The following is a 23249-nucleotide window of genomic DNA, read 5'->3' as shown; positions in this document are numbered from 1 at the left end:
CAAAGGTAGACTTTGACTCGGCAACGAGCTCAGTTGCGATACCAGCAGGCGACCTTGCTCACGACGAATTCACTTCTCTTCGAGGCTTCACTTGTTCCACCTTTCTACCTGCAGCTATCCCCTCAACATGACGCAGAACCAGGAACGAGACAGGGTAGATCCGTTTCAGACACTTTTGTCCCATGTGGCGGTCTTACCTGGTTGAGCAGGACTGAAACCACACTCATTGCTTTTTTATCTCCGCGCCATGCAAACAGACGGAAACCTAAACGAGAAAAGGAACCATGGAACCTGAAGATATCCATTTGTGTCGCCATCGTTTGAACGCAATCTTCTACCGGTCCTTTTCCACTATGGTGATATCGGGCGAGCTACTCCGCGACTGATATAAAGTAACTAACTGTGTATATCAATTCGATCCCAGAAAGAGCGAGGGCTAGGGTCGCTGAGACATTAGCTCCCATAGTAGTACGGCCAATAAACGACTGGTCTCATCGGTGCCGGGCTTGTGAGGCCGTCATTGGGAGGGTCTCACTACGGATACCTGCATACTTTCCCAACGAATGAGTCATCTTTGACCCCTATCCAGTCGATTTAGCGTGTGTGTTGGTAAGAGCCTGAAGAGAAAGCTTAGGGTAAGCCATGTGAACCTGCACCTGTTGACCGCTATCCCATGAGCGAAGCCCAAAGTAGCCCCGAGGCCGCGGACAATAATTATACCAACCTAATGCCAATGAAGAGAGAATACTGAGATTATTTCATTCTCCATCTTTGTCAGCCAACGCTACGTCACGCCTGAGCGATGCCTCTTTAGTAACTTGGTCTAGGTTCAGTGAAGCCTCACCTCGATCGTAACACCACTCCACCCACTAGGCTGGCTGCTCGGCATCCATGAACCAACTTCCAATTTGGTCTGAAGGTTTTGTTCCCGCGAAGGTATTTGTCATAACTGCATCCAATGTTTAAGGCGACTGGCTATGGGCATCAAAGAACCTTCCACGCAGGCTTCTCTGCAAGCCCCACGCATGGTGGCGTCGTTTCGCAGTGTTTGCCTTGCTAATTCCTGATTCTGGATTTTACATTGATGGAAGTTCCCCTTTTCCTTTGCTTTGTCCCTTGCGGTCACAGCCCTAGGCCTTTCGACAAGGATCGCCTGCCTCTGGCGGGAAAGCCAAGCTCGACAATAGTCTACAACCCGGGGCTCAGGGCAAACCAGCCATCTCGCAGGGGGCATTTCCAGCTCGGGGTAGAAAAAGCACAATAAAGAGAGACATTGGAATGCCTTTGGCCAGTCTGTTGATAAATAGCTCGTGATTGAAGATCTAGAAAGCGAAAGGAAGCCCAATACCCGAAACATACGGTTCCTGGTTTGGAGTGAGACCAGAAACACGAAGTTCATTCGGAGTCCTGAATTGGAAAAGAGAGCATGTCAAACGAACAAGCCCCAAAGTGAAGTGAGTAGGATTCGAAAAAAGAGGCTTAAACATGGCGTGAGTTGTAAGACATTCTTTCGTGTTGAATTTGTCTGCTGCAATCACACGTGGACCTGGCTCGCTCTGTGGTACAGCATCTCAGTTAGAGCAAAGAAGCGCTCAGGTAAATGGGAGCGATTGGATGGATTGGCACGGTTGTTGAAGAGTAGGACTAGTCGTGTAGAACTGAAGTGTTTTGCTGTAAGTCCCGTCTGCTTGCCCGATGCGGATGTTGCCGCTTTTATAAAGTAGGGCAGACTAAATTGGAATATTACCAAGTTTGCCAATATTAACTCGCTACATTTTACCCAATTAGTTCTGTTTCAAAGACTGCTAATTTAGATATATTTAGTACTTTTATTATTCTAATTTTAAAATACTTTAATACGTTTAAAAATTTTATCTGTACACACTGTAGCCTCTGATCTTAGGGTTTGTTACTATTAATCTCAAAGTACCAGGATCCTAAGTCTTAAATACTACTACTACTACTACTACTACTACTACTACTACTACTACTACTACTACTACTACTACTACTACTACTACTACTACTACTACTATGAATCTATAATGAATCAATGACTATCGATAATATACTACGATAGAACAGCATATTATAGGGCCCTACTACAGTACCACTGTAATGTAGATAATAAAAAGCTTGAGACTAGGTGCATAGCAGCCTATCGTATATCGGACTATGTCGACAAAACAGACCAAAATGCAATCCATATCTGCATCCATACAACATATACCCGAGACTACAGTCTTGGATTGGCGGGCTGCAATTCAGCCATACTAATGACCACTTTGAGAGATCCGGATTTGGAAGGCGTCTGGAAAGTCTCATAAGCCTTGTATATCTGATCAAAGGAGAAATCTATCGCACACGTCAGCGTATCACCACCTTGAATAAATATAATGCACAACCTACTATGTGAAACCAGAAAATGAGGGCTAATCTTGCCCGACTCCACAATCTTCAGTAAATCAGGTGTCGTACACGCATCGACCAGCCGAGTTCTAATACCTTTTCCATAGTCAGTAATAACCAAGCAACAACAAACAAAATACACATACAGATATTGCGATGCCAGAGGTCCTCCAAATGCAAAGCGCAGGGTGTCCCAAACACCCCCAAACTAGCTATCGTCCCGCCCGGACCTACCAACGCCTGCGCGAGCTCAAACGAATCAGTAGTCCCCACTGCTTCGATCACCACGTCGAATCCCTGATTACTCGTCACTGCGAGCGCGGAGGCGACGGCATCCGCCTGGCCCCCGAGCACACTGATCGCATGATCTGCGCCCATCTCCTTTGCAGTGTCAAGTCTGGGCTGTCCCCTGCCGACTACGGCGGTCATGGACGGCCCGAACAGATTCCGTGCCATCTGAAGCGCCATCAGCCCGATTGGACCCGTGCCGATGATAGCAACAGTTGACCCGGGCTGGATCTGACCGTTCAGAATGCCGCATTCGTATGCAGTCGGAAGAACATCGGATAAGGTGACGGCGACTTTAGGATCGAGGCCGTTTGGTAGCGCATGCAGCGAGAACGATGCGTGGGGGATCCTTACGAACTCTGCCTGCGTGCCGTCGATGGTGTTGCCCAGAATCCAGCCACCAGATGTACATTGTGAGGGCATTCTCTTGCGGCAGAAATTGCAGGAGCCACACGACGTGATGCAGGAGATCAGGACGGGTTGTCCGACAGAAAAGCGTGTGACGCCGGTACCCAAGGACTCAATGATTCCAACGCCCTCGTGGCCGAGGATACGTCCGGGTGTGCATGTCTGAACGTGGCCTTGTAGAATATGCAGATCTGTTCCGCAGATGGTGGTGTGTTGGACCTTGACGATGGCGTCGGTGGGTTCTAGGAGGGATGGCTTCGGACGTTCCTCCACCGAGATGGTGTCCTTTCCAGTGTAAACGACTGCTCTCATGGCTACAAGTACTTGTATTCACCTAGGTAGAGGTATTCAAGGCTGGTGTCAAATACAAAGGAATAAAGGCAGCTCTCTGTGGAATATAAGCCACGAAGAACTCTTAATGCACTCTTTTTTCCTCGTGGGAAAAAGCCACCTTTTATAGAAAGGGGCTCAGGGTAAAGCAGCTGAGCAAACTGATCCTTTAGCAAGCTACTAATGCCCGCATATCTGTCCCTAATATCTATCTTCACTGCCATTGGGTATCATTGCTGCGGAATGATCTAGACTCGAGATATCTCGATCACCGGGTGTTCACCGGCGCAAAGAGGCATCGATAACCGATCAATAAGTGGCTGTCAGATATCAAAAAAGGCCGGGTGCAACATCATGCAGCCTAAGATTGCGCTAAGGCGGTAGTCTTTCCGTATTCCCCAGTCGGTGCCCCTGGAAGTCACTTAATGCAGCTACTAGACCCAAGCTAATCACCAATAGGGCAAAGTCTTCGTCGCCGCAACCAAAAATACGCATCGTCACCTGAGCATCTGCATATCTCTAAGACGTTCCAATTGACCAAACGCATTCATAGGCTGGGTTGAATTCTCTATGCCTATGTAACCACTACATTGCTTTTTAAACAAACATAACGAGTCTTGGCATTGGTATTTGTATACAAGTCCACCGGGCTCAGATCTCTGTTACTGATTTTAGCTGTTATATCTCGTCGAGGATCTGATGATGGAATTTGTAGATTCTTTCCACCAAGAGAATATAGAATCTGATATTCTTTAGGTTGAGTTTTTCTCAAGCAAGACCACAATAGGAGGCGATAACCTTTATACAGTTCTAACTTCTGTTTACTTCCAACCTTACATAATATTTTACACTATATCGGTCATCAGTGAGAAGAAAAAGAGCCCTTGTGCTTTCCCAATTACCAACATATATGACTGAATCTTGCCGGATATCATAGTATATAAGCCTTGAACCCCCGATCTTGCTATTAGAATAGACTACTCAACACACGATAGAACCTGCACGGGTTATTCCGAAAGTACCACAGCAAGGAAAATCACATTTCAGTTAACATTCACAGATTCAATCGTGTCTGCAATAATCTGCGTCGTAAGCAGCATGATAGGAAACGAGAGCTCTGCATTCCATTCATGGTCATTAGCACAGGCTATGAACCCCTGGTTGCCAGTACTTACCATAGTCAAGACCTGACTTTGCAGTCACTCTCTATGACAACGTCATCAGAGAGTCAAATTGATACTAAACTTGGTGGGTATCAGAAGACTGATTCTGAGGAGAAAAATAGTACTCCGAGCTGGCATGTGAGTCAGAGCGAGGGCGTTCAGTCTTCAGGACCACTATATCCCCCAACATGAGGTTTCGTTCCTGGATAAGCCCTGATAACCGTCGAATCTCACGAGTAAGTAAGTTGACTGCTTTCGTAAGTTGTCGGAGAGCAGTTAGGAGATGTTCGTTGGTTGTCGGCTTTAGACAGAGACAGAGACTTGTCGGGAACATTGATTTAGAATTATCCTCTGATCGAGGACCATATCCAAAAGTGTGTAGTAGTCGACAGTTACAGAGTGATAGGCAAGCTCGATCACATGGAGTAAGATAGTCCGCTATCATGTATAGTAGCTCTGCTGGTAGGTTGGCTAAATTAGAACATGCGGAGCTTGGTGGCTTGGTCTGTGTTGATCGGAGGCGCAAGTACGATAGCACCCAACCGAAAAGAACCGTGGCGATGCCCATTTTGTTCTGCCCTATAGCTGTGGTGTGAGGGATAATTCTAAGAGGTGAGTATCAAAGATGAGGGGGCTATTAACAAGCAACAGAGACGTCATCGTCATTTGGCTACCGTGGCATTCGGTAATATTGACCCTTCGACTTGGATCATCGTAAAAATGATGTCTTAGGCGCTCTCCAACACCGCACTCGGGGCACTCCCCCTCTCTTCTCAATCAATGATCGTTTGCATTTCTTTCGATTTCTTGCGTAGAATAAGACTTTTTGCAGGTAGTGATAGACGATCAGTAGATGCTAGGTTGGAGCAAACGTAGGGTTAGAATGAAATAGGTATAGCGTGCAGTGATACTACGGTTTCTGAGCACGTGCAGTACATAAATGAAACATCAGTGGTTTTCAATTACAGCGATCCTCTACGATGCAAATTTATGACAGAAGGATATCAATAGAAAGTGCCGAGTGGATGACGATTCTCCGATTTGCTCACTGAGCAGAGTGGTACAACCCTATTAAAGCAGCTACATACATAAACGTGAAAGGAGACCCTGTCTCAAATATGTACACAGTAAATCTGAAAATAAATGACATCTAGCAAACACCATGAGTCTTGCCATGCTTACCCTGCAGGGAGTGCGTCTCTCCCTTGTAGTGAGGGTGGTTGTGCTTGGACTTGTGCGAGTGGGTGGCGTGGGTGCGGACGTGCCTGTTTCAATCAGTTTCAGTTACGAAGAAATAAAAGGGGATGCATAGAGGTTCCTTACTGGGTGTACTTATCCAACATGGCCTTGTCCATGTCACCCAACGTCTTCAGGCCCAACTTGATATCACTAAGCAGCGCGTCGCACCGGCTCTTTGTGAAATCCTCGCGGACAACCACACGCATCAGCTTCAGGTTGTTGCTGTTGGGCGCCATCGTGTATGCAGGGACAATCCAGCCACGCTCACGCAGCTGGTGTGCCAAGGCAAACTCGTCGAACTGACCCTCCCGCTCAGCGGGCAGTCTGAAAGCGACCAATGGGAGACCGTGGCCGCGACGCTGGCTCATGATGATAAAGCCCATCTTCTCCAGCTCTTGGGCCAAAAAGTCCGCAGTAACAGTAATGTTGGTCATGATGGAGCGGTAGCCACGCTTGCCAAGTCGGATCATCTGGTAGTACTGGCCGATGACCTGAGATGCACCCTTAGAGAAGTTCAGGGTAAAACTGGCCTGTTCAGCTCCTAGGTAGTTGATGTTGAAAATCAGATCCTTGGGGAGATATTCCGGGGACCGCCAGACGACCCAGCCCACGCCAGGGTAGACCAGACCATACTTGTGGCCAGACACGTTGATCGAAACGACCTTTGGGAGGCGGAAATCCCATTCCAACTTAGGGTTGATGAAAGGAGCGACGAAACCGCCGCTAGCGGCGTCAACATGGATGGGAACATCGATGTTGCGTTCGATCAGAAGGTCATTGATTGCTTTGACGTCTTCATACTCACCGGTGTAGGTGGTTCCGAGGATAGCGCAGATACCGATAGTGTTCTCGTCAACCAGGTCAACCGCCTGCTGGGGATCAATCACATAGCGGTCCTCAGTGCAGTACACATATCGCTCCTCGACGTCAAAGTACCGTGCGGCCTTTTCCCAACACACCTGTACAGCGCTGTTCATGACGATGTTAGGGCGGGAGTAGTCCTTGCCTTCAGCCTTGCGCTTGTTTTGCCAACGGCGCTTCATAGCCAGGGTACCCAGCATGATTGCCTCGGACGATCCGATGGTCGAGGTGCCCATCGGGTGCTCGTCTTCGCTGTGAACTGGCGCGTTAAACAGACGCGCAATCATGTTGACGCAGCGGTTCTGGATCTCCGCTGACTGAGGATACTCCTCGTAATCGATGAAGTTCTTGCTGAAGGATTCAGTCATGAGCTTTTCGGCTTCATCTTCCTGCTACAATTAGCATGGGACCTCATGATCATCTAGGTAGAATAAATCATTACCATATAGGTCGTGACAAAACTCGCCAAGCTATATTTTATTAGCACCAATGGCATAAATCCGCCGAGGAGAGAATGAAAGCCTACTTGAGCATTGGGTTTCCATCGAGGCTCAGCTCGTCCTTGATCATGCGATAGGCGACCTCTCTGGGCATCTCCCGCTCCGGCATCTCAGTCTGAGGCAGCTGTTCTGTTGCGAACCGTGTTCCGTAGACGCTAGAGTAGAATCCATCTTCGTCAGTGTTCTCCAATTGAATGGAGTCGACACGCTTGATGGTGCTGTCGAGATCAGCGTTGCGGTGGACTTGAGCGAGGTGGACCATGATTGCAGTGGACTATGCTAGATATGCTAGATAGGAATTCACCAGGAATATAAGAGCGAGAAACGGAAACGAGGGGCAGGAAGGCGCGCTTTTAGCACTCAGCGAGCGGCACGATCCGAGGTCAGTCAGGCAACCTAATCAGGAGGAGGGGCAGCCGGGACGACTGGCTATCGTTCCACAGACGATGTTTAGGCCTTCGCTAGCCCTGCAGGCGGCGATCAGTAGCCATACAGATCGCTCGCCCGGACGGTCGGCAGCCATCCTCGATTACGCAGTTTTCAGCTCGTGGCGCAGCAAGTGGGTGAGGAGATCACCACGTTGCTGGGCGAATCGCGAAGGCTGGCTCAGGGGCCCGATTATTCAAAGCTTACTCGGCGTTGAGAAAGCTTGGCCTGGAATTGTGCATCAATGGATGGATCGTAAATTGGTGGATAGTCTCCGCTATCGATTCTCTCGGTTATTAGTTCCTGGTAAATCCCTCGTGGGGCCGTGGGGTCTCATCGGCAACTTGTTTCTGGGAGTTTTGCCCCTGATGCGATTCCTGGAAGTTGTCGACGATTTTTGTCATAATGAGGGCATCGACGTAATGAATGGGGGGAACAAAGAGGGTCCACTGCTAAAAGAATTATCCCGGACTATTGGAGAGACTATGAGGGTGAAAGGTAGTATCCGACTACCGCTACCGGAAGAAGGCAAGACGCACCATCCGACAAACCCGTGACCCCACCTGACTTGTTTCAACCCTTTTCCTGTTACATTTTGTCCCGGTTGACCACTGGTGGGGAATTGCAAGACAAAACAAATATCGGTGAGGACAAATTCTTTGTCTTTCTTTTCAGACTAAGGCATCGCCGCGGAGAGTTTTATTGATCTCTTCTGAAGTATCGCCATGATGGCATTTGCCATATTGTTGCCTATGTCATCGCATCGCTTGCTTGACCAGTTGACGGACATTGCCATGATGCAAGCATTGTATATAAGAATCTCGCGCCTCTCGATAACTCTCCTTAATCCATAACCTCACATTGTTCAATACGATGGAAGTCACAATGGAAGTCCCGATGGGCTGTTTTACCAAAATCCCAATGGAGATCCTCCTCGAAATAGCTAGTTTACTGGACATCAAGTGCCTCAGCAACTTATTAGCGGCAAATGAGGACATTGCAGCTCATTGTCTCCATCTAGTAACGCTGCCACGTCTTGTACATGTTATTCAACAGATCGACATTGACAGCCTCATGAACCTCCTGATAGTCGGGATAGAGCCTAACACCACTGACAGCGAAGGGAACACGTTACTCGCTATTGCCATGAAGAGGTCAGAAACTGTCGAGGAGAACGTGCCCCAGAATGGGGAGGAACGTGCAAAAGAGAAGCCTAGACAGTCTGATAAATTACCCGAACTGATCGCGCTCCTACTACTGTGTGACGCTGATCCAAAATTACCAAACCGGTATAACAGGCTGCCTCTCGATTTTGCTAGTTTGGAGATTCTCAAGAATAGAGAATTATGCGCCGCTCTATACGAAGAAGGGGCCAGGGTCACTGACCTTGCTACTGTTGGGCGCATATATGAATGTCAGTCCGTGTTAGAGATCCAGAAGCTTCTCGCCAACGGAACTGATATAGCTAGTCTACGAGGAGGCTTCTACAAAGACATGACAATATTGCATCATCTAGCGAACGATAACAATAACAAAGTCGGCCTCCCTGAAAAACAACCAGTGCTAGACTTGCTACTGAAACATGCGCCTGGACTTCTGGACATGCCGATGAAGGATGGACGCACACCTCTTCATTTAGCCGTACAATCGAGTAACAAAACCCTTTTCTCCTACTTACTTGATAAGGGGGCCGACCCCGAGGCTTTCAGCTCGCGCCACATGACTCCATTGAACTGTGCAGTGCCTATTGGGGCTGTAGAGATGGTGATTGAAATGCTAACCAAAGTGGATAGAATACGTCGAACACCAGCACCTCAGCTTTATGAGTCGAAATATGACACACCCTTTTCACTAGCGCTACATTGTTGTGAATTGAAAAAGCCGCACTATAATTCGTTCAAAATCGCGAGGATTTTGCTCGAGCATGATAGAACACAAATGGACAATGAATGCAAAGCGAAAATCGAAAAAATACGTTCACGACCTATACCACGCAAGCATCGTGACGACTTCGAGGCAATTTTGAGGATTTCGCAGGGGCAAGCGACTGAACTATCTCATAGAGTCTAAGAACATAGGTATGCCTTGTTTTACAAAATATCTTCTTACTGAACTCTTAGGTGTTCAGGTCATACTTGCTATCCGTCTTAGCTACAGTGTCGGAGGGAAGTTCTATCATGCCATCACTAGTACGTAGCTCTATGCAATGCCCTTAAAGCGCAGATCTTTGCTCGGAAGTACACACTTGATAAGTAGATCACCACATGTATATACCTTTCCACAACTAAGCAAGTTCGACGACACACACGACCATGAAAATCCAATATTCTTCCTTTTTCTCTCCCCAGGGCTCCATTTAATCCCGGGAATCCTGCAGATCCAAGACCCGTAACATTGTCTTGCTCCCTCTTAATACTCAAAATCATATACATCTGACAAGTAGTCAAGCCATAACTACATCCACAACCAGTATACCAAACGTTCGGCAGTACTAACCCAGCTATTTACAAGCTTGTATAATCCAGACTAGACCAACTGCATATACTCAATACTCCTAGTTTACTTCCTAAGTAGTTTACCTTTCAAGGCAATAATCAATAGTTCACACCATTTTCTCACTCCTACTGTATACGTACAATCCCCCATTCCAGGTTATTTATTCTCTTTCGTACACGATATGCTCTCGAATACCTGACAACTCCATTAGAAAACTCCTAATAAATCGAAAAACCCTTTATGCCATAAGACGGTACCCAAACTATGGTTTATTTATTGCTTATTTAGTGCAGTAGAACTCATTACCGATCACGTCACGTTACCTTAAGGGTATATCGACCTGTCAATCATCCTACACGCTAGTCGACCCTAAAGACAAAATCAAGCCAATTGCTTACAAAAGGAGCTCTGAAAAAAGAAAGGAAGAAAGTAAAAGTAAAGGTTAGGTAAAGTGCCATCGAGTCTTCTATGTAGTACGCTATATTCTCAATAGTAGATCCATCTAGTGATACTACAATCCATAGACAAGTAATAAACCCCTATTCTACGACTCCATATTTAGATCGTCGATAGATAAAATCCGTACACCATTCCCGAAAGAATGAGCACTGCCCCGCTCGGCTTTGAGGGACGGTTCTCTGATAGACATGCCCAGACTGGGTGAGACTCAGATAGGACGGTAAAAATAGATATCAGATCAGGAGAATGTGTGTCATGATCGGTATCTCACGGTGTCAAAAGTACGGGCAAATGGCGGTGAATGGCACAAGATCAGATATCAGCCCATTTCATTTCCATGGGAATTTTTTTCAAAACACCAAGAGCAGAGAGGACGAACAAAATAAAGAGAATAGTTTCTTGATTACCATTAACTAATAGCAGAACAGCCAATTGCTTTACAACCAACACGACAGAATGTCCATCCCATCCAACCGTCCGGCATCCTTTTGGTATCCATCCTATCACGTCGATTATCATACACGCCATTGACATACATGAAATATATCACTTGAGAAATTTTTTTCGTCTTTTTCTTTTTTCTTTCTTGAACCAACCCTCTTGGGTCCGTGGGTATCAGGAATTAAAGTCTCCGTGGGCTTCCATCCCATCCGTCAAATAGCCAAAATAAAAACAAAACGAGAGCAGAGAAGATATCAGTCTGTTACTTCCGTTAGGCCTTTTCGCCCTTGAGCTTACGCTTGAACCATCCGAAGAAACCGCTCTTCCGCTTCTCCAGCTTGGCGGCCTCGGCCTTAGCACTTTCTTGCGCCTGATCTTGCGCCTGATCTTGCGCCTTGCCGGCTTCGGTCTTCACTGTTTCCTTGCCCTCGGGCTTGCTGGTGGCATCGGCTGGAGCGGCCTGAGCGGCCTGAGGTTCCTTCGTCTTGGCCTCTTCGGGTTTCTTGATATCCTCCGGCTTCAGCTCCTCCGGCTTCTTGACCGTAGCAGCACCTTCCTCCTGAGCATCCTGTACGGCACGGGGCTCCTTGGTCTTGGCTTCCTCGGGCTTCTGGATCTCCTCTGGCTGCTTTGCGGCGCCGGCACCCGCTTCCTGTGCCTCCTTAGCAGTAGGTTGATTCTCTGGGACCTGGTTCTTGACTGCTCCAGTGCCCTCCTGCACCTCGGCGGCCGGTTTGGTCTTTTCAGGGATGGTCTCCGTTACAGGAGCCTGCGTGTTAGCGGATGCGCCCTCGGCTTCCTGTTCCACGTTGGACACGGCTTGGTCGGCAGCAGACTTGTTCGCAGAAGTAACCTTCGAGTCGGGACCGTCGTGAATGCTGGAGGGAACCTTAAGAACCGGTTCAGCGGGAGGAGCTGGAGCGGAAGTTGCGGTGCCAGTACCGGTGTCGGTAGATGCAGATGCGGCCTTGGTGGTCGAGTTGGTTGCTGAAGGAGCAGTCGCGCCGGAAGGAGACACTGTCTCTGTGCCTGTGACCTCCGAAGGAGCTGCGGCAGTTGTCAGTTCGGCTGTAGACGGAGCCTCCGGTTCGCTAGCAACGGCTGGAGCAGCGGTGGTGGGAGGCTCGCTTGCGACTGTCTCCTCTGCCTTTGATAATTCAGTGTCTTTGGGCTGCTCAGCAACATCAACATTGCCGGCAGAAGTAGGGGCTCCCGTTGGAGCAATGTCCTCTGCGCCCTTGGGTTCGGTGGCGACCATCTCCTCCTCTGCCTTAGAAATCTCAGAGTCTTTGGACTTCTCAGTAGCATCAGCGTTTGCATCAGAGGTAGGAGCGCCCGTTGGGGCAATGTCCTCTGCACCCTTGGGCTCAGTGGAGGTGTTGGGGGCAGGAACAGCCGATGCCTCAGCAGCCGAGGGGACCGTAGACTTCTCCTCTATGGGAGAGAGACCGGGGACATTCAGGACGGTTGACACATTATCATTAGGGTCAGCACCAAGACCCGGCACAATCTGAGGCTGCACGCTACCCGTCTCAGCGGGAACTTCCGGTTTTCTCGCCAAGGATCCCGTCTCAGCAACATGACCAGAGGTTGCACCCGCAGCCGCAACTGTATCGTCCACCTTAGCAATCTTATGGGGCAATTCGTCGTCCTTAGCTGTCAGACTGCTCTCGTACGGCCGTTTGGCATGAACATCGGAGGTGTCTGTAACGGTCTCTTTCGGGCGCTCAGGGAGGGAGGTTTCCGTTCCAGTCGTGGCGGGCAGAGTCTCGGGGGTCAATTTAAGCGGCTCATCGGTCACGGACGGTTCAACTGTGGAAATAAATGGTTAAGCCAGGAGTGTTTTGTGGACGACAGCAAATGCGCTACTTACCCGCACCAATTGCCTCTCCCTCAACCAACTCAGGCTTGTCGGTCGGACCGGTCTCCGCCTTGTTTACAGCGTCCTGCAAGATCTCCCTGGCCTCTTCAGTGGAGGCAGGAGGGGCGGCCGAGGGGATATTGGTGATCGCATCGGGGACAGTGGTCGTAGGCGACGCTGTCACAGCCTCAACCGGTTCTGTGACAACATCACTGACCTCGCCTTCTCCCTTGGCAACGGTCTCCTCGACTTCATGACCAGGGGTCCTGCGCGGGCGTCAGTATCGCTGCAAAGACGCGACCACCCCTCCCGAAACGATCCGGCGCGGGCGATGCGAAGTGCGACTTACACAGGGTTCTGAATATCAGTGACCTTCTTGGTCGCGGCAGCGCCGGCACCGCCAGCCTTGCCGCCCTTGTTCTTGTTCTTACCCTTTCCTCCTTTCTTGGGCATGGTGACCGATGATAGTCTGGTAGCGAGCGGGGGGTTAGAGAAGGTTGGGACACGTATCGATGACGACAAAAGGTTGCGCGGGGTTCCGAGGGTCCCATGGAGACTTACAGTAGGGTCGAGGACGATGGAGGATGAAAGGTTGATACAGAATTGAGAAGTTGGACGACTCAATTCCGGCTGTGGACAGTCTGGAAACGGACAGGTTGCGTGGAAGTCAGGGGCGGGTGAATGTCTGCCTGGTATGTTGGTTCTTTCCGAATGCTAAATTAAATCGGTCGGCGAACGTTAATCCGCGATAGTCGGGAGGGCAGTCCACGCTTTGCCCAAACAACAATTGTCCCCGTCGCAACAATCCTTTGAGTAGCTAGACTTGTAATTGCAAGGGAGGAGGGTAAGAGTAGTGGGCGTCAAGCTCTAAATTGACATTCGCAAACCATGCAGCCAAAGCAAACATTAGACGCAACACACACTGGTCACGCGCGGGTCACATGAGGCACATCCAAGGGGACACTTTCGATCCTTGCGCGCTACAGAAACTCGTCTTCTAAGGGCAATTGACTCAAGAAATGGCTGGAAGGGAAGGCAATCTAGATTGCGATTCTCTTCCTGCCAAACTATGTCTAACAATTACAGGGGAATCGCTCAAGTTTACAGCTATGGTTACTCGTTATCACCGTCTTTGTTGACCGCATAGTTCGGGAACAAACAACTTGTCTCCCCTCCAATTGGCATGAGATCTGTTCAATTAACCGTAAAAATGAACTCAGACATCCGTTGATTTCAGATGATTGATGCGATCATGTCCTTAAATTTTTCCCAAAGGGGGATCTCAGGAGTTCTTATTCGCCAAAAGGCATTAACTGAATTCGAAGCAGTCCGCTGTTTTCGGTGGCGGCGATCCGCGGTGTGCCTGCAGTAGTTGGACTCTTAGCAAGGCTGGGGTACAGTGAGCCCTACCTCGGGTCATCGTTCTTCCGGAATCGACGTTTCCGGGTAGGGTAAGTTTGCACTTGGCCGAGCCATCGCACGAGAAATGGCACAGCATGCGCAAGATTGGAGTAGACGTGAGCTGATTCGTTGGGCTTGATCCTTCTGCGATCACGATATGTGCTTTATGCCCAGTGAATATGCAGAGGCACAACGAACAAACCCACACTGGCTTTACAGGCGTACGCATAGATTCGTAGAGAGTATGGTGGACAAGCGAGTTACATCACCAGGTATGTGTCTGGCCAATCAACCTAAAATAGCCCGTTGCCCAGAATGTGCGGTCTTCCGGTTACGTAGAGCTGTAGTCCCGATAGACCATACAGGAATGGCAGTGTGCGCCTGCAGAGCTTGGCCCAGGTCTTAACACTCAAGGAAGGTTCTATGACTAAAGTTGATGTACACAGTCTGAGACCCAGCCAGCCAATGGACAGAAGTAACTCATGCTTACTTGGCTTGAATATGGTCTGGTATCCCTTGCCGATGGTCGTGTGAAGCGACATCCAATGATGCGTACAACATGCATTAATGCCTAATGGAGACAAGTTGAAGAATCTGAATGTTCCAGAAGGCCAACATCATCAGTGACATCATCGGTCATACGCAGCTGAGTGCCCAACAAAGCCTCCGTTAACCCCTTGCAGCCACAGCATAAGCGGACTGGGGTACTCCGTACTAGAGTAGTTATCTCCAAGGAGAGAAGAATAAAAGAAAAGAACAAAGAACAACGAAGGAGAAGGGAAGAAAACAAAAAGCTAACATTAAAGTAAGAAATGTTATGCAAAAAGATTGACCGACGCAGGGGTCGAACCTGCAATCTCTTGATTCGTAGTCAAGCGCCTTGCCATTGGGCCAGCCGGCCTCGTTGTTGGAAGAGGTAAGCTCTATTTGTCTACATAAGGCAAACCCCTACTGGTCGCCAGCAGCACGGAAGCAGCGTGCCGAGTGGGGGCAACACCGACGTCCCGCCGGGATTAGCATCCCAGACACATCATTTGCCCACACCCACTTATCATTAATCACATTATTGATGGATATTAGCAAAAAATTACTAGTGTATCTATTCACTGTATACCCACTGCTCCAGCGCCATTGACGGCATAGTGGGCTTTGAGCGACGATGGGAAGCGCGGTCGGAGTCACCGCCCCGACCAAGGATTGACGTTGCATACATGAACGAACAATGATCTCGATATGAGTCGCATGCTACGGTAATGATAGATAACAATAATGTTTATGCTGGGCTCCGGCCGCATGTATGATGTTACATCCGGGTGACACTCGGGTTCTTCAAAGTCTACGGTTCCCTGGGTTGGCTGGCTCGGTGGTGGCACGTCGATCGGTCCGGCTTGGCCGACGGACGTTCTGGAATTCTTCGCTGCAGGACACGACAGCATTGCATTCCTTTGGTCTTTTTTCAATCAACATGGGTGTGCCATTGCCACCCCATTAAGCAGTGGGTGGGCGAACTACCAATACCGCGCGTCGGGGAGGGCAACCAGTTGTCATTCTTGACCACTGTATTTTATCTTGCCCTCTGATTGGGAGATTTAAGAGGGAGGATCCTTTTGCAACCCATCGACAGCCAGGAATGCTTGGCCAGCGGCGAACCACCCGAGAGAACGTAACCATGGTAGGATTGGTGGAAAAGGGTAGTAGTACCTTCCTTGAAGCAGCAGAGGTCGGTGCAACCCGATGCTTTATGTTCGATTATGAACGGGGCGAGAAAAGGTAATCAATCGGCCAGGACTTGGGAGACGAGACATCCGGACATCGGCATCGCTGCACCCTTGCGGCATTTCTTTGACAATGCCCAGGTGAAAAGCCTTGCTGGGCAGTAGAACAGTTGGCCTGGCAGACAGTCATCATATCGATTATTATTGGCCCCCAGCTAAGCCGTCAGATTTCTCCAAATAGTAAACTGCCCAGTGACTCTTGACTTATCGAGGACAAAACTCGCATTATGAATGCGATAGGTAAATCGACTAAACCATACGGGAAAACCGGATCGTGGTCTGGAATCCAATACTGTAATCGCACATACACACACAGAGAGAGAGACAATCCTAATGAAATCTCCACGTTAACTTGACGCCCCTCTTTTTCTGATTGTCTCACCGGATGAAGCGATGGCTTATCGCGGCTTAGAGCGCTGTACTAAACCCAGGAGGGAAGTAGACGATAACCTTAGGACCGGTTGATACGGTACCGACGGTAAAGTCGGGTATGCCTCGTCGTCTGGTATTCCAGTACCTGGTATGGACACCCCCGTTCATGCCCGTTGAACCAATGACAACCGTGCTTTTGCATTTCGCTCCTAATGGAAACTCCCCCCAACCCATGAAATCATCGGTATGATCCATGTCACCAACTGATGGAGTGGGATTCCGTCGATGTTCCGTAGTTTACCACTTAACCTGTCTGAGCTATATTCCTTCCAGCGCCCCCCCCCCCAAATCCTCTATCTATGACTTCCTGTCTGTCCCTCTCTCTTTTCTTCTTCTTCTTCCCATTCCTTGCTCACACCAACCTCCTTCCCTTATACCCGTCCATGCAAACGATGATATCACAGTCTCTCCGTAATTACGACTGTCGCTTGTGCCTGCACGCTCTCCCTCGCGTCCATTCCCTTCTCGGGAACGGTCTGCTGTGAGTTGCTGACTGGATCTGACGCTTGTTCCCATACTTCGAACTATACAAACCGGTCCAACAATTTGATTGTACACACGGGAAATAGGAGGGATCTTGGGTACTTCTCGCCAACATGAGTCTTCGCGAAAAGGTTCGCAGAGTGTTTCGTCGCTCGCCTAGCGGTTCCAAATCGAAGGACAATTCCAACTCCATCAAGATCGAGTATTACAAGCGCCATGAGATCCCGCCGTCCAAGTTCAAGGGCCCATTTGACCGCGAGCACCAAAAGAGACTGGCCGCGTGGTCCTTTGACGACGCCCAGGCCGAACGACCCCGTTCCCCGGATCTTTCTTTGTCCCCTTGCGCATCTTTGCCCGACTATTTGAGGCCTCGTGTCCAGGAGGATAGTGTGGCTCCTGATGAGGTTCCCTCGCTTGCCCCAGAGGGTCTGTCTGATGGTACGTAAACCTGGTTCTTCTAGTGTCCCCCTTGCCGCATTCTAAATTCTTAACCGCCACGTGCTTGACCGTTGTTCTAACATGGACTAGCATCCGCCACGATCTCCGACAACGAGCGCGCGGAGCGCCAGGATGACAGTGGATCCACCTCCTCGACCGCTTATGACCCGGACAGCTACAGCAGCTCGATGATGACCCTCTTCGATGAAGCTATCCGTCAGGACTCGATCGCCCAACTCAAGGAGACGATCCGGTACACGTCACCCGTGGTCCGGGCCATCTCCCCGCCCCCGCTGTCCCCCAAGGGCAGCTACATGCCGTTTGCCCCCGAAGATTTGACCCGTGCGTTGAATGCCGTGCAAATCTGTGGTTAAACCGACTTCTGGCCAAGTCAATTCACTCTTCCATTCTTACGTCACGTGAGCATCCGACCACCCGGCGCTTACCTACTCGGACCCTTTTCTCATATTTTAATCTTCGACGACCCTGGTGTGCGCTTCCCTTCTTCCCGCCCTATTTCACCCGAGTAGTGTGACGGACGGTCATGATTCGCGACGACCCGATTTACGAGGACCACTTTTATGCGGCTTCAACGCAAGGGGCGAATCTTAATTACCCCCAACCTGGGCCTCCACTGCCTTCATGCATGCAACGAGCGATGTTTTCAAAAGCGAACGGTTTCCCGTGTATTGTCCTTTTGAGCGTATACCCGTTTGAGGTTTGAATTTCCCCCGGTTTCCGGGGTGAATTGTACTGTACGTACATGATTATTAGACGAATAGAAAATCAGTGTACCAACAATAAGCCCTTGCTCCTGTTTATTTCCGCGGAGTAAGCCCAGCCAAGCAATGTAAGGACATAGATAAAACGAACCGGCTTCTAGACTCTTCCCCTCACCGAAAGTCAAACTTCGAGTCAAACCATGGATGTTAATCATTGCCGCCAAGACAATAGACCGATAATCGCCTCGACCCAACGTCGATCCGCGTTACCCCGAATGTCAGTCACGCGATGTCACTACCAATGAGGTGAAGACCGTTATCGCATCATTGGTCTGGCTTTTGGGACGCCTGGTGGGATCGTCGGAGGTTGTGGAGATAGACTCGACGTCGTTGCGAGGTTAACTTTATGCTTCGTTGCACTTCGGGTCATATCCTACTTGTCATGTTGAATTATGGAGTAGTAACTTTTGACGTGTTTGAAGGTTCCGTTACATCCTTTCCACTGTTCTTAGATGACGTACACCCATAAGCATATATTGACGAAGATATGCAAAGACTCATATACATCTTGTGTGGTCGTAATCAAGCGGTTGCCGATACACGTATCGCCGCTTTTACGATAACACGTGAGCATCGACTGATCATGTGCATAAATATTGGACAGGAATCCCAGGTGTCAAACCTACACTGCTATTTCACCAGAGTATATTCCAGACCATAGTTGCATATCATCCTCATTACTCGCTCTATACTACTGACTGTCACTCAGTATTGACAACTACCACCAAATACAGTCTCTCCCTACAACTACAAACTACACTCATCCTATCAATGTCCAACTCAGATCACACAGAAAGCTTCATAGAAAAACCACGCATATTACTCCGTCGAGCTTCCTCATATGAACCCACACTCTAAGTGGCCGAGTAAACCAAAAAGAGATATAAAGTATTGCAGTCTTCATTCTCATGCTGTATTACCTAGGCACATCATTTACGATAGACTCTTGTTATCCATATACAGAGGGATTATAATTCAACTTTCAACTAAGAAGCACACAGAAGGCCAGATAGGTTGACATGGTTAAACAATCCGGGAGGAATACTAGACTAACTGAGAACGGTCTTATCTGTAAGAATTGAACCTTGAATACAATGCCCATTTTGGTATATAGCTATGTATACCTATCTTTGCGTCTTGTATATCGTTTGTTGTTGGGCCTTTGACATGGCGTTAATGTTAAGCTTGGAGACAGTAACGGAATCAACTAAACAAGACTGAAACGATATCTTCACTTCAGTGTGGCCTTTACCAATTCTAAGACTGACAAGAATCCGAGCAACTACCCTAGAATTATATGGAGATTGGGATGGCTGTACAATATAGTAATAGTAGCCTAATGTACTATATTGATTTCTTCTTATAGGAAACTTGTGATCTTAAGTAATTTACTCTATTTTGTCTTATCTTTTATTAATTTTTCTATAAAACCTGTCAGGTAGATCACGTACACCGAAAGAGTGCTTACAAATAGAGTTATTGTTGGTATAATATCTATTAAGATAATAGGTTTGGCTTCTGGATGAAATATAACAGATTTTTGAAATCAATATTTAGGTTCTATAAAGATGGCTGTTTAGTAAATTATGGAGGGACGCTCTGCAAGGACCATTGCCGGGATGCACATGAATGGAGACACCCTTTTCAGGCATGTCGTAGTGATGATAATGAGAAGAAGAAGGAGGAGGAGGAGGAGGAGGGTTTTGCTCAAGAGTTGTAAGATACTCCTAGCACTAATGCTGTAGAGGATTGACGCTGAATGAAATGAACATTTCTAAATATGTCGAATGGCCTTGAGATAATCAATGTAGCTGGAGGTATTCTTAGCACGAAACATCCAGATAAAGGTGATTGCTAGAAGAAACGATCTATCTAGTGACTGATTTCCTTGATATAGGCAAACCCTCGCTCTCCTAACCCTAAGTCTACGGAGCCTCTAGTACTGAGTAGGTTCCATCAAACCTAAGTCGGAAATTGGCAATTGAAATATTGCCTAAGACGGACAACCTCTTATGATCCATGCATAACTAGTCGTGCGTATATTCCCGATATCATTGGTCTCGGTTAGGGTCTTTTATTTGTTCTTGCCGAAGCGGGGCCAGCTAAGACTCTTAGTTTAATCTTCAAGTTGTATAGACCAATCGCTCAACTACCCAATTGCACGTGTGGAAGCTTGGTGCCTGGCTTATCAGCAACACACGGATGTAGCCCTGTAAGCATGCAGCTCACTTATAAAAAGCTCAGCCAGCTGGCTGTTTGCTGTGGGGGAGGAACGGCTTCAATTCTCTCTCAAAATGAAGGCAACTACTGCTTCCGTCTTGCTGGGCCTGTCGAGCGCCGTCAATGGCCGTCCTACAGTTGATAATCGCTTTCCATACAAGGGTCCCGCGGTTCCTGTAGGTGACTGGCTCGATCCCACGATCAACGGCAATGGCAAGGGTTTCACCCGACTCGTGGAGCCTCCGGCCGTCAAGCCTGCGTCGTCGCACCCGACCAACAATGTTAATGTGATCTCGCTATCGTATATCCCCGATGGTATTCACATTCACTACCAAACGCCCTTTGGACTGGGACAATCGCCCGCAGTGAAATGGGGCACTAGCCCAAACCACTTGGTCAACGTTGCGCGAGGCTTTTCTCACACGTGAGCAGCTCCGAGGACTTCAATTATGACATGAATTGTATACTGATCGATATTAGCTACGACCGTACCCCCTCCTGCTCGCAGATGAAGGCTGTCACACAGTGTAGTCAGTTCTTCCACGAGGTTTCGCTGCCCCATTTGGAATCTGGTAAGACCTACTACTACCAGATTCCCGCCGCAAATGGCACCACCGAGTCCGAGGTCTTGAGCTTCACAACCGCCCGGAAAGCCGGTGACCCCACCGAGTTCTCGGTGGCCGTCTTGAATGATATGGGCTACACCAACGCGCAGGGTACCCACAAGTACCTCACCAAGGCTGCCAGCGAGGCCGCCTTTGCCTGGCACGGCGGTGATATCAGTTACGCAGATGACTGGTCTTCTGGTATCATGGCCTGTGAGGATTCCTGGCCTGTCTGCTACAACGGGTCTAGCACCTCGCTTCCCGGTGGTGTGATCACCTCGGAGTACAAGAAGCCTCTTCCTCAGGGAGAAATTCCGAACCAAGGCGGTCCCCAGGGTGGTGACATGAGTGTAATTTACGAGTCCAACTGGGATCTCTGGCAACAGTGGATGGGCAATATCACAAAGAAGATTCCTTACATGGTTCTCCCCGGTAACCACGAGGCTGCCTGTGCTGAATTCGACGGTCCCCATAATGTCCTCTCGGCCTATCTGGATCACAACGAGCCAAACAGCACCTGGACCAAGAATGACCTCAATTACTATAGCTGTCCTCCTTCCCAGCGGTAAGCTCCTACTCTGCCCCACACTAGTCCTCTTTCCTAATGCTGATTTGTTTCTTTGTAGAAACTTCACTGCTTTCCAGCACCGCTTCCGCATGCCCGGCTCCGAGAGCGGTGGTGTGACTAACTTCTGGTACTCCTTCGACTACGGCCTCGCCCACTTCGTCTCCATGGACGGAGAAACCGACTACGCCAACAGCCCCGAGTGGTCCTTCGCCGAAGATCTCACCGGCGACGAGACCTTCCCCACAGAATCCGAGACATTCGTCACAGACAGCGGGCCCTTCGGAGCCATCGACGGCAGCGTCAAGAACACAAAGGCCTACGAGCAGTACAAGTGGTTGAAGAAGGACCTCTCCAGCGTCGACCGCACCAAGACACCCTGGGTAATCGTCATGAGCCACCGGCCCATGTACAGTTCCGCATACTCTTCCTACCAGAAGAACATCCGGGAAGCATTCGAAGCGCTTTTGCTTCAGTATGGCGTCGATGCTTACCTCTCCGGCCATATCCACTGGTATGAGCGCTTGTGGCCGCTTGGTGCGAACGGCACGATCGATACCGCCTCCGTGCTGAACAAGAATACGTACCGAGTCAACCCTGGCAAGTCCATGACTCATATCGTGAATGGTATGGCGGGTAATATTGAGAGTCATAGTGAATTTAGTGCTGGTCAGGGCCTTACTAATATCACTGCGGTGCTTAATACCAAGGAGTATGGTTTCAGCAAGCTTACTGTTGCTAATGCTACTGCTCTGAAGTGGGAGTATGTTAAGGGCAGTGATGGCTCGGCTGGGGATACACTTTGGTTGGTTAAGCCTGAGGCTGCTGGTTTCCAGGGTCGTGGAAAGAGCCCTTATGGGAAGAAGACTCGCTCCTAGAATAATGGCCCTGTATCTCGAGCTTTTGTGTATATAACTTGATCTTGGTTCTGGGACAGGGACTAATACAGGTACAGAGGGAAAAGGTATATAATATATTGAAGATGTTTACAACCTGGTGCCTTTTCATATGAACGGAAAAATGAAAATCTATTTCAATTTAGCCAACCATGGAGGTGCATATCCGATGGGGATACAGAACTGCCATTGCTGACAGCCCCGACATATAGAGCATGGTTTTAGAGTTCAGGAACAGTTTTTATTCTATGTTTCAAATATATGTAGAATAAACACTCTCCAAATATTCTCAGGTGTTAAGAATGATCATAACCGGGGAGAATTCTTATTATGCATTTCTGATAAATAGCATCTAGATATTGCTCTAATGCTCTCTTGATCGTCGTAGACAATAGAAAGCCAACCCTAGACCTGTGTAGGATTATCTGAGAATATGTGACTATTGAACGGTTCTTGTTTAGAAACTTTGCGACTGTCCCTTTCTGGAACAGGACTAGCTTAGGGCCGCTTTTTACTTAATAATTGCTTCTAGAATATAGAAATAGATAGAAGTATATATACTAAGCGCTCCTAGAGTATTAAACTAATATACTAGAGTAATCTAAGCAACTGCGAGGTTGAATGAGTATTAAAACAGCCCCCTCAATGCCTACATATCCCCTCTCCTCCTGTATAATAGCTGTTTCGATTGTTTGTATATAGAAACTCTAGGAGCGTCATACGAAATGGGAAAACAAAATTAAAAAGATTTCTGCAAGATAAAAAAGCTTT

The 23249-nt window shown here is 48.6% G+C and overlaps 7 protein-coding genes and 1 non-coding gene across 8 annotated transcripts; 3 read left to right on the top strand and 5 right to left on the bottom strand.

Moving 5' to 3' along the window:
• Positions 1-962: 962 nt before the first annotated feature.
• Positions 963-1487, bottom strand: F9C07_12997 (uncharacterized protein; the record flags this gene model as incomplete). The annotated part of the gene is made up of 2 exons (XM_071507935.1): positions 963-1056; positions 1360-1487. The coding sequence occupies 2 exons, from the start codon at positions 1485-1487 to the stop codon at positions 963-965; spliced, it is 222 nt and encodes a 73-aa protein (XP_071367514.1).
• Positions 1488-2236: 749 nt separating this feature from the next.
• On the bottom strand, positions 2237-3417 carry F9C07_2237388 (threonine dehydrogenase; the record flags this gene model as incomplete). The annotated part of the gene is made up of 3 exons (XM_041295719.1): positions 2237-2355; positions 2410-2505; positions 2556-3417. The coding sequence occupies 3 exons, from the start codon at positions 3415-3417 to the stop codon at positions 2237-2239; spliced, it is 1077 nt and encodes a 358-aa protein (XP_041150853.1).
• A 2129-nt stretch (positions 3418-5546) lies between these two features.
• F9C07_2287724 (glutamate decarboxylase/sphingosine phosphate lyase) lies at positions 5547-7582 on the bottom strand. Its single transcript, XM_041295720.2, has 4 exons — positions 7225-7582; positions 7141-7168; positions 5922-7087; positions 5547-5863 (listed from the first exon to the last, which is right to left on the bottom strand). Exons 1-4 carry the CDS (start codon positions 7458-7460, stop codon positions 5749-5751), a joined length of 1545 nt encoding a protein of 514 aa, XP_041150854.1. The 5' UTR covers positions 7461-7582; the 3' UTR covers positions 5547-5748.
• A 927-nt stretch (positions 7583-8509) lies between these two features.
• Positions 8510-10566, top strand: F9C07_2077558 (uncharacterized protein; the record flags this gene model as incomplete). Its single annotated transcript, XM_071508842.1, has 2 exons — positions 8510-9048; positions 10524-10566. 2 exons carry the CDS (start codon positions 8510-8512, stop codon positions 10564-10566), a joined length of 582 nt encoding a protein of 193 aa, XP_071367513.1.
• A 725-nt stretch (positions 10567-11291) lies between these two features.
• On the bottom strand, positions 11292-13334 carry F9C07_13001 (uncharacterized protein; the record flags this gene model as incomplete). The annotated part of the gene is made up of 3 exons (XM_041295721.1): positions 11292-12832; positions 12894-13147; positions 13231-13334. 3 exons carry the CDS (start codon positions 13332-13334, stop codon positions 11292-11294), a joined length of 1899 nt encoding a protein of 632 aa, XP_041150856.1.
• A 1777-nt stretch (positions 13335-15111) lies between these two features.
• F9C07_t233 lies at positions 15112-15183 on the bottom strand. Its single transcript has one exon. It is a non-coding gene; the product is annotated as a tRNA-Arg (tRNA).
• A 1902-nt stretch (positions 15184-17085) lies between these two features.
• F9C07_13002 (uncharacterized protein) lies at positions 17086-17784 on the top strand (the record flags this gene model as incomplete). Its single annotated transcript, XM_041295708.1, has 2 exons — positions 17086-17410; positions 17501-17784. 2 exons carry the CDS (start codon positions 17086-17088, stop codon positions 17782-17784), a joined length of 609 nt encoding a protein of 202 aa, XP_041150857.1.
• Positions 17785-20327: 2543 nt separating this feature from the next.
• F9C07_2224641 (purple acid phosphatase) lies at positions 20328-22681 on the top strand. Its single transcript, XM_041295709.2, has 3 exons — positions 20328-20836; positions 20893-21582; positions 21644-22681. Exons 1-3 carry the CDS (start codon positions 20487-20489, stop codon positions 22458-22460), a joined length of 1857 nt encoding a protein of 618 aa, XP_041150858.2. The 5' UTR covers positions 20328-20486; the 3' UTR covers positions 22461-22681.
• Positions 22682-23249: the final 568 nt, after the last annotated feature.

Source organism: Aspergillus flavus, chromosome 8 (genome assembly GCF_009017415.1).
Source record: "Aspergillus flavus chromosome 8, complete sequence".
NCBI lineage: Eukaryota > Fungi > Ascomycota > Eurotiomycetes > Eurotiales > Aspergillaceae > Aspergillus > Aspergillus flavus.
Note: the sequence above shows the minus strand (reverse complement) of the source record. Positions and strands in the feature narration are given on the sequence as shown.

Excerpts from the sequence above, each read along its gene's own strand:
- F9C07_2287724 (XM_041295720.2), bottom strand. The coding sequence starts at position 7,460 with ATGGTCCACCTCGCTCAAGTCCACCGCAACGCTGATCTCGACAGCACC. Across the intron at positions 7,088-7,140 it reads GTTTTGTCACGACCTATATG|GAAGATGAAGCCGAAAAGCT; the intron begins GTAATGATTTAT and ends TAATTGTAGCAG. Across the intron at positions 5,864-5,921 it reads ATGTTGGATAAGTACACCCA|GCACGTCCGCACCCACGCCA; the intron begins GTAAGGAACCTC and ends TGATTGAAACAG.
- F9C07_2224641 (XM_041295709.2), top strand. The coding sequence starts at position 20,487 with ATGAAGGCAACTACTGCTTCCGTCTTGCTGGGCCTGTCGAGCGCCGTC. Across the intron at positions 20,837-20,892 it reads GCGCGAGGCTTTTCTCACAC|CTACGACCGTACCCCCTCCT; the intron begins GTGAGCAGCTCC and ends GATCGATATTAG. Across the intron at positions 21,583-21,643 it reads AGCTGTCCTCCTTCCCAGCG|AAACTTCACTGCTTTCCAGC; the intron begins GTAAGCTCCTAC and ends GTTTCTTTGTAG.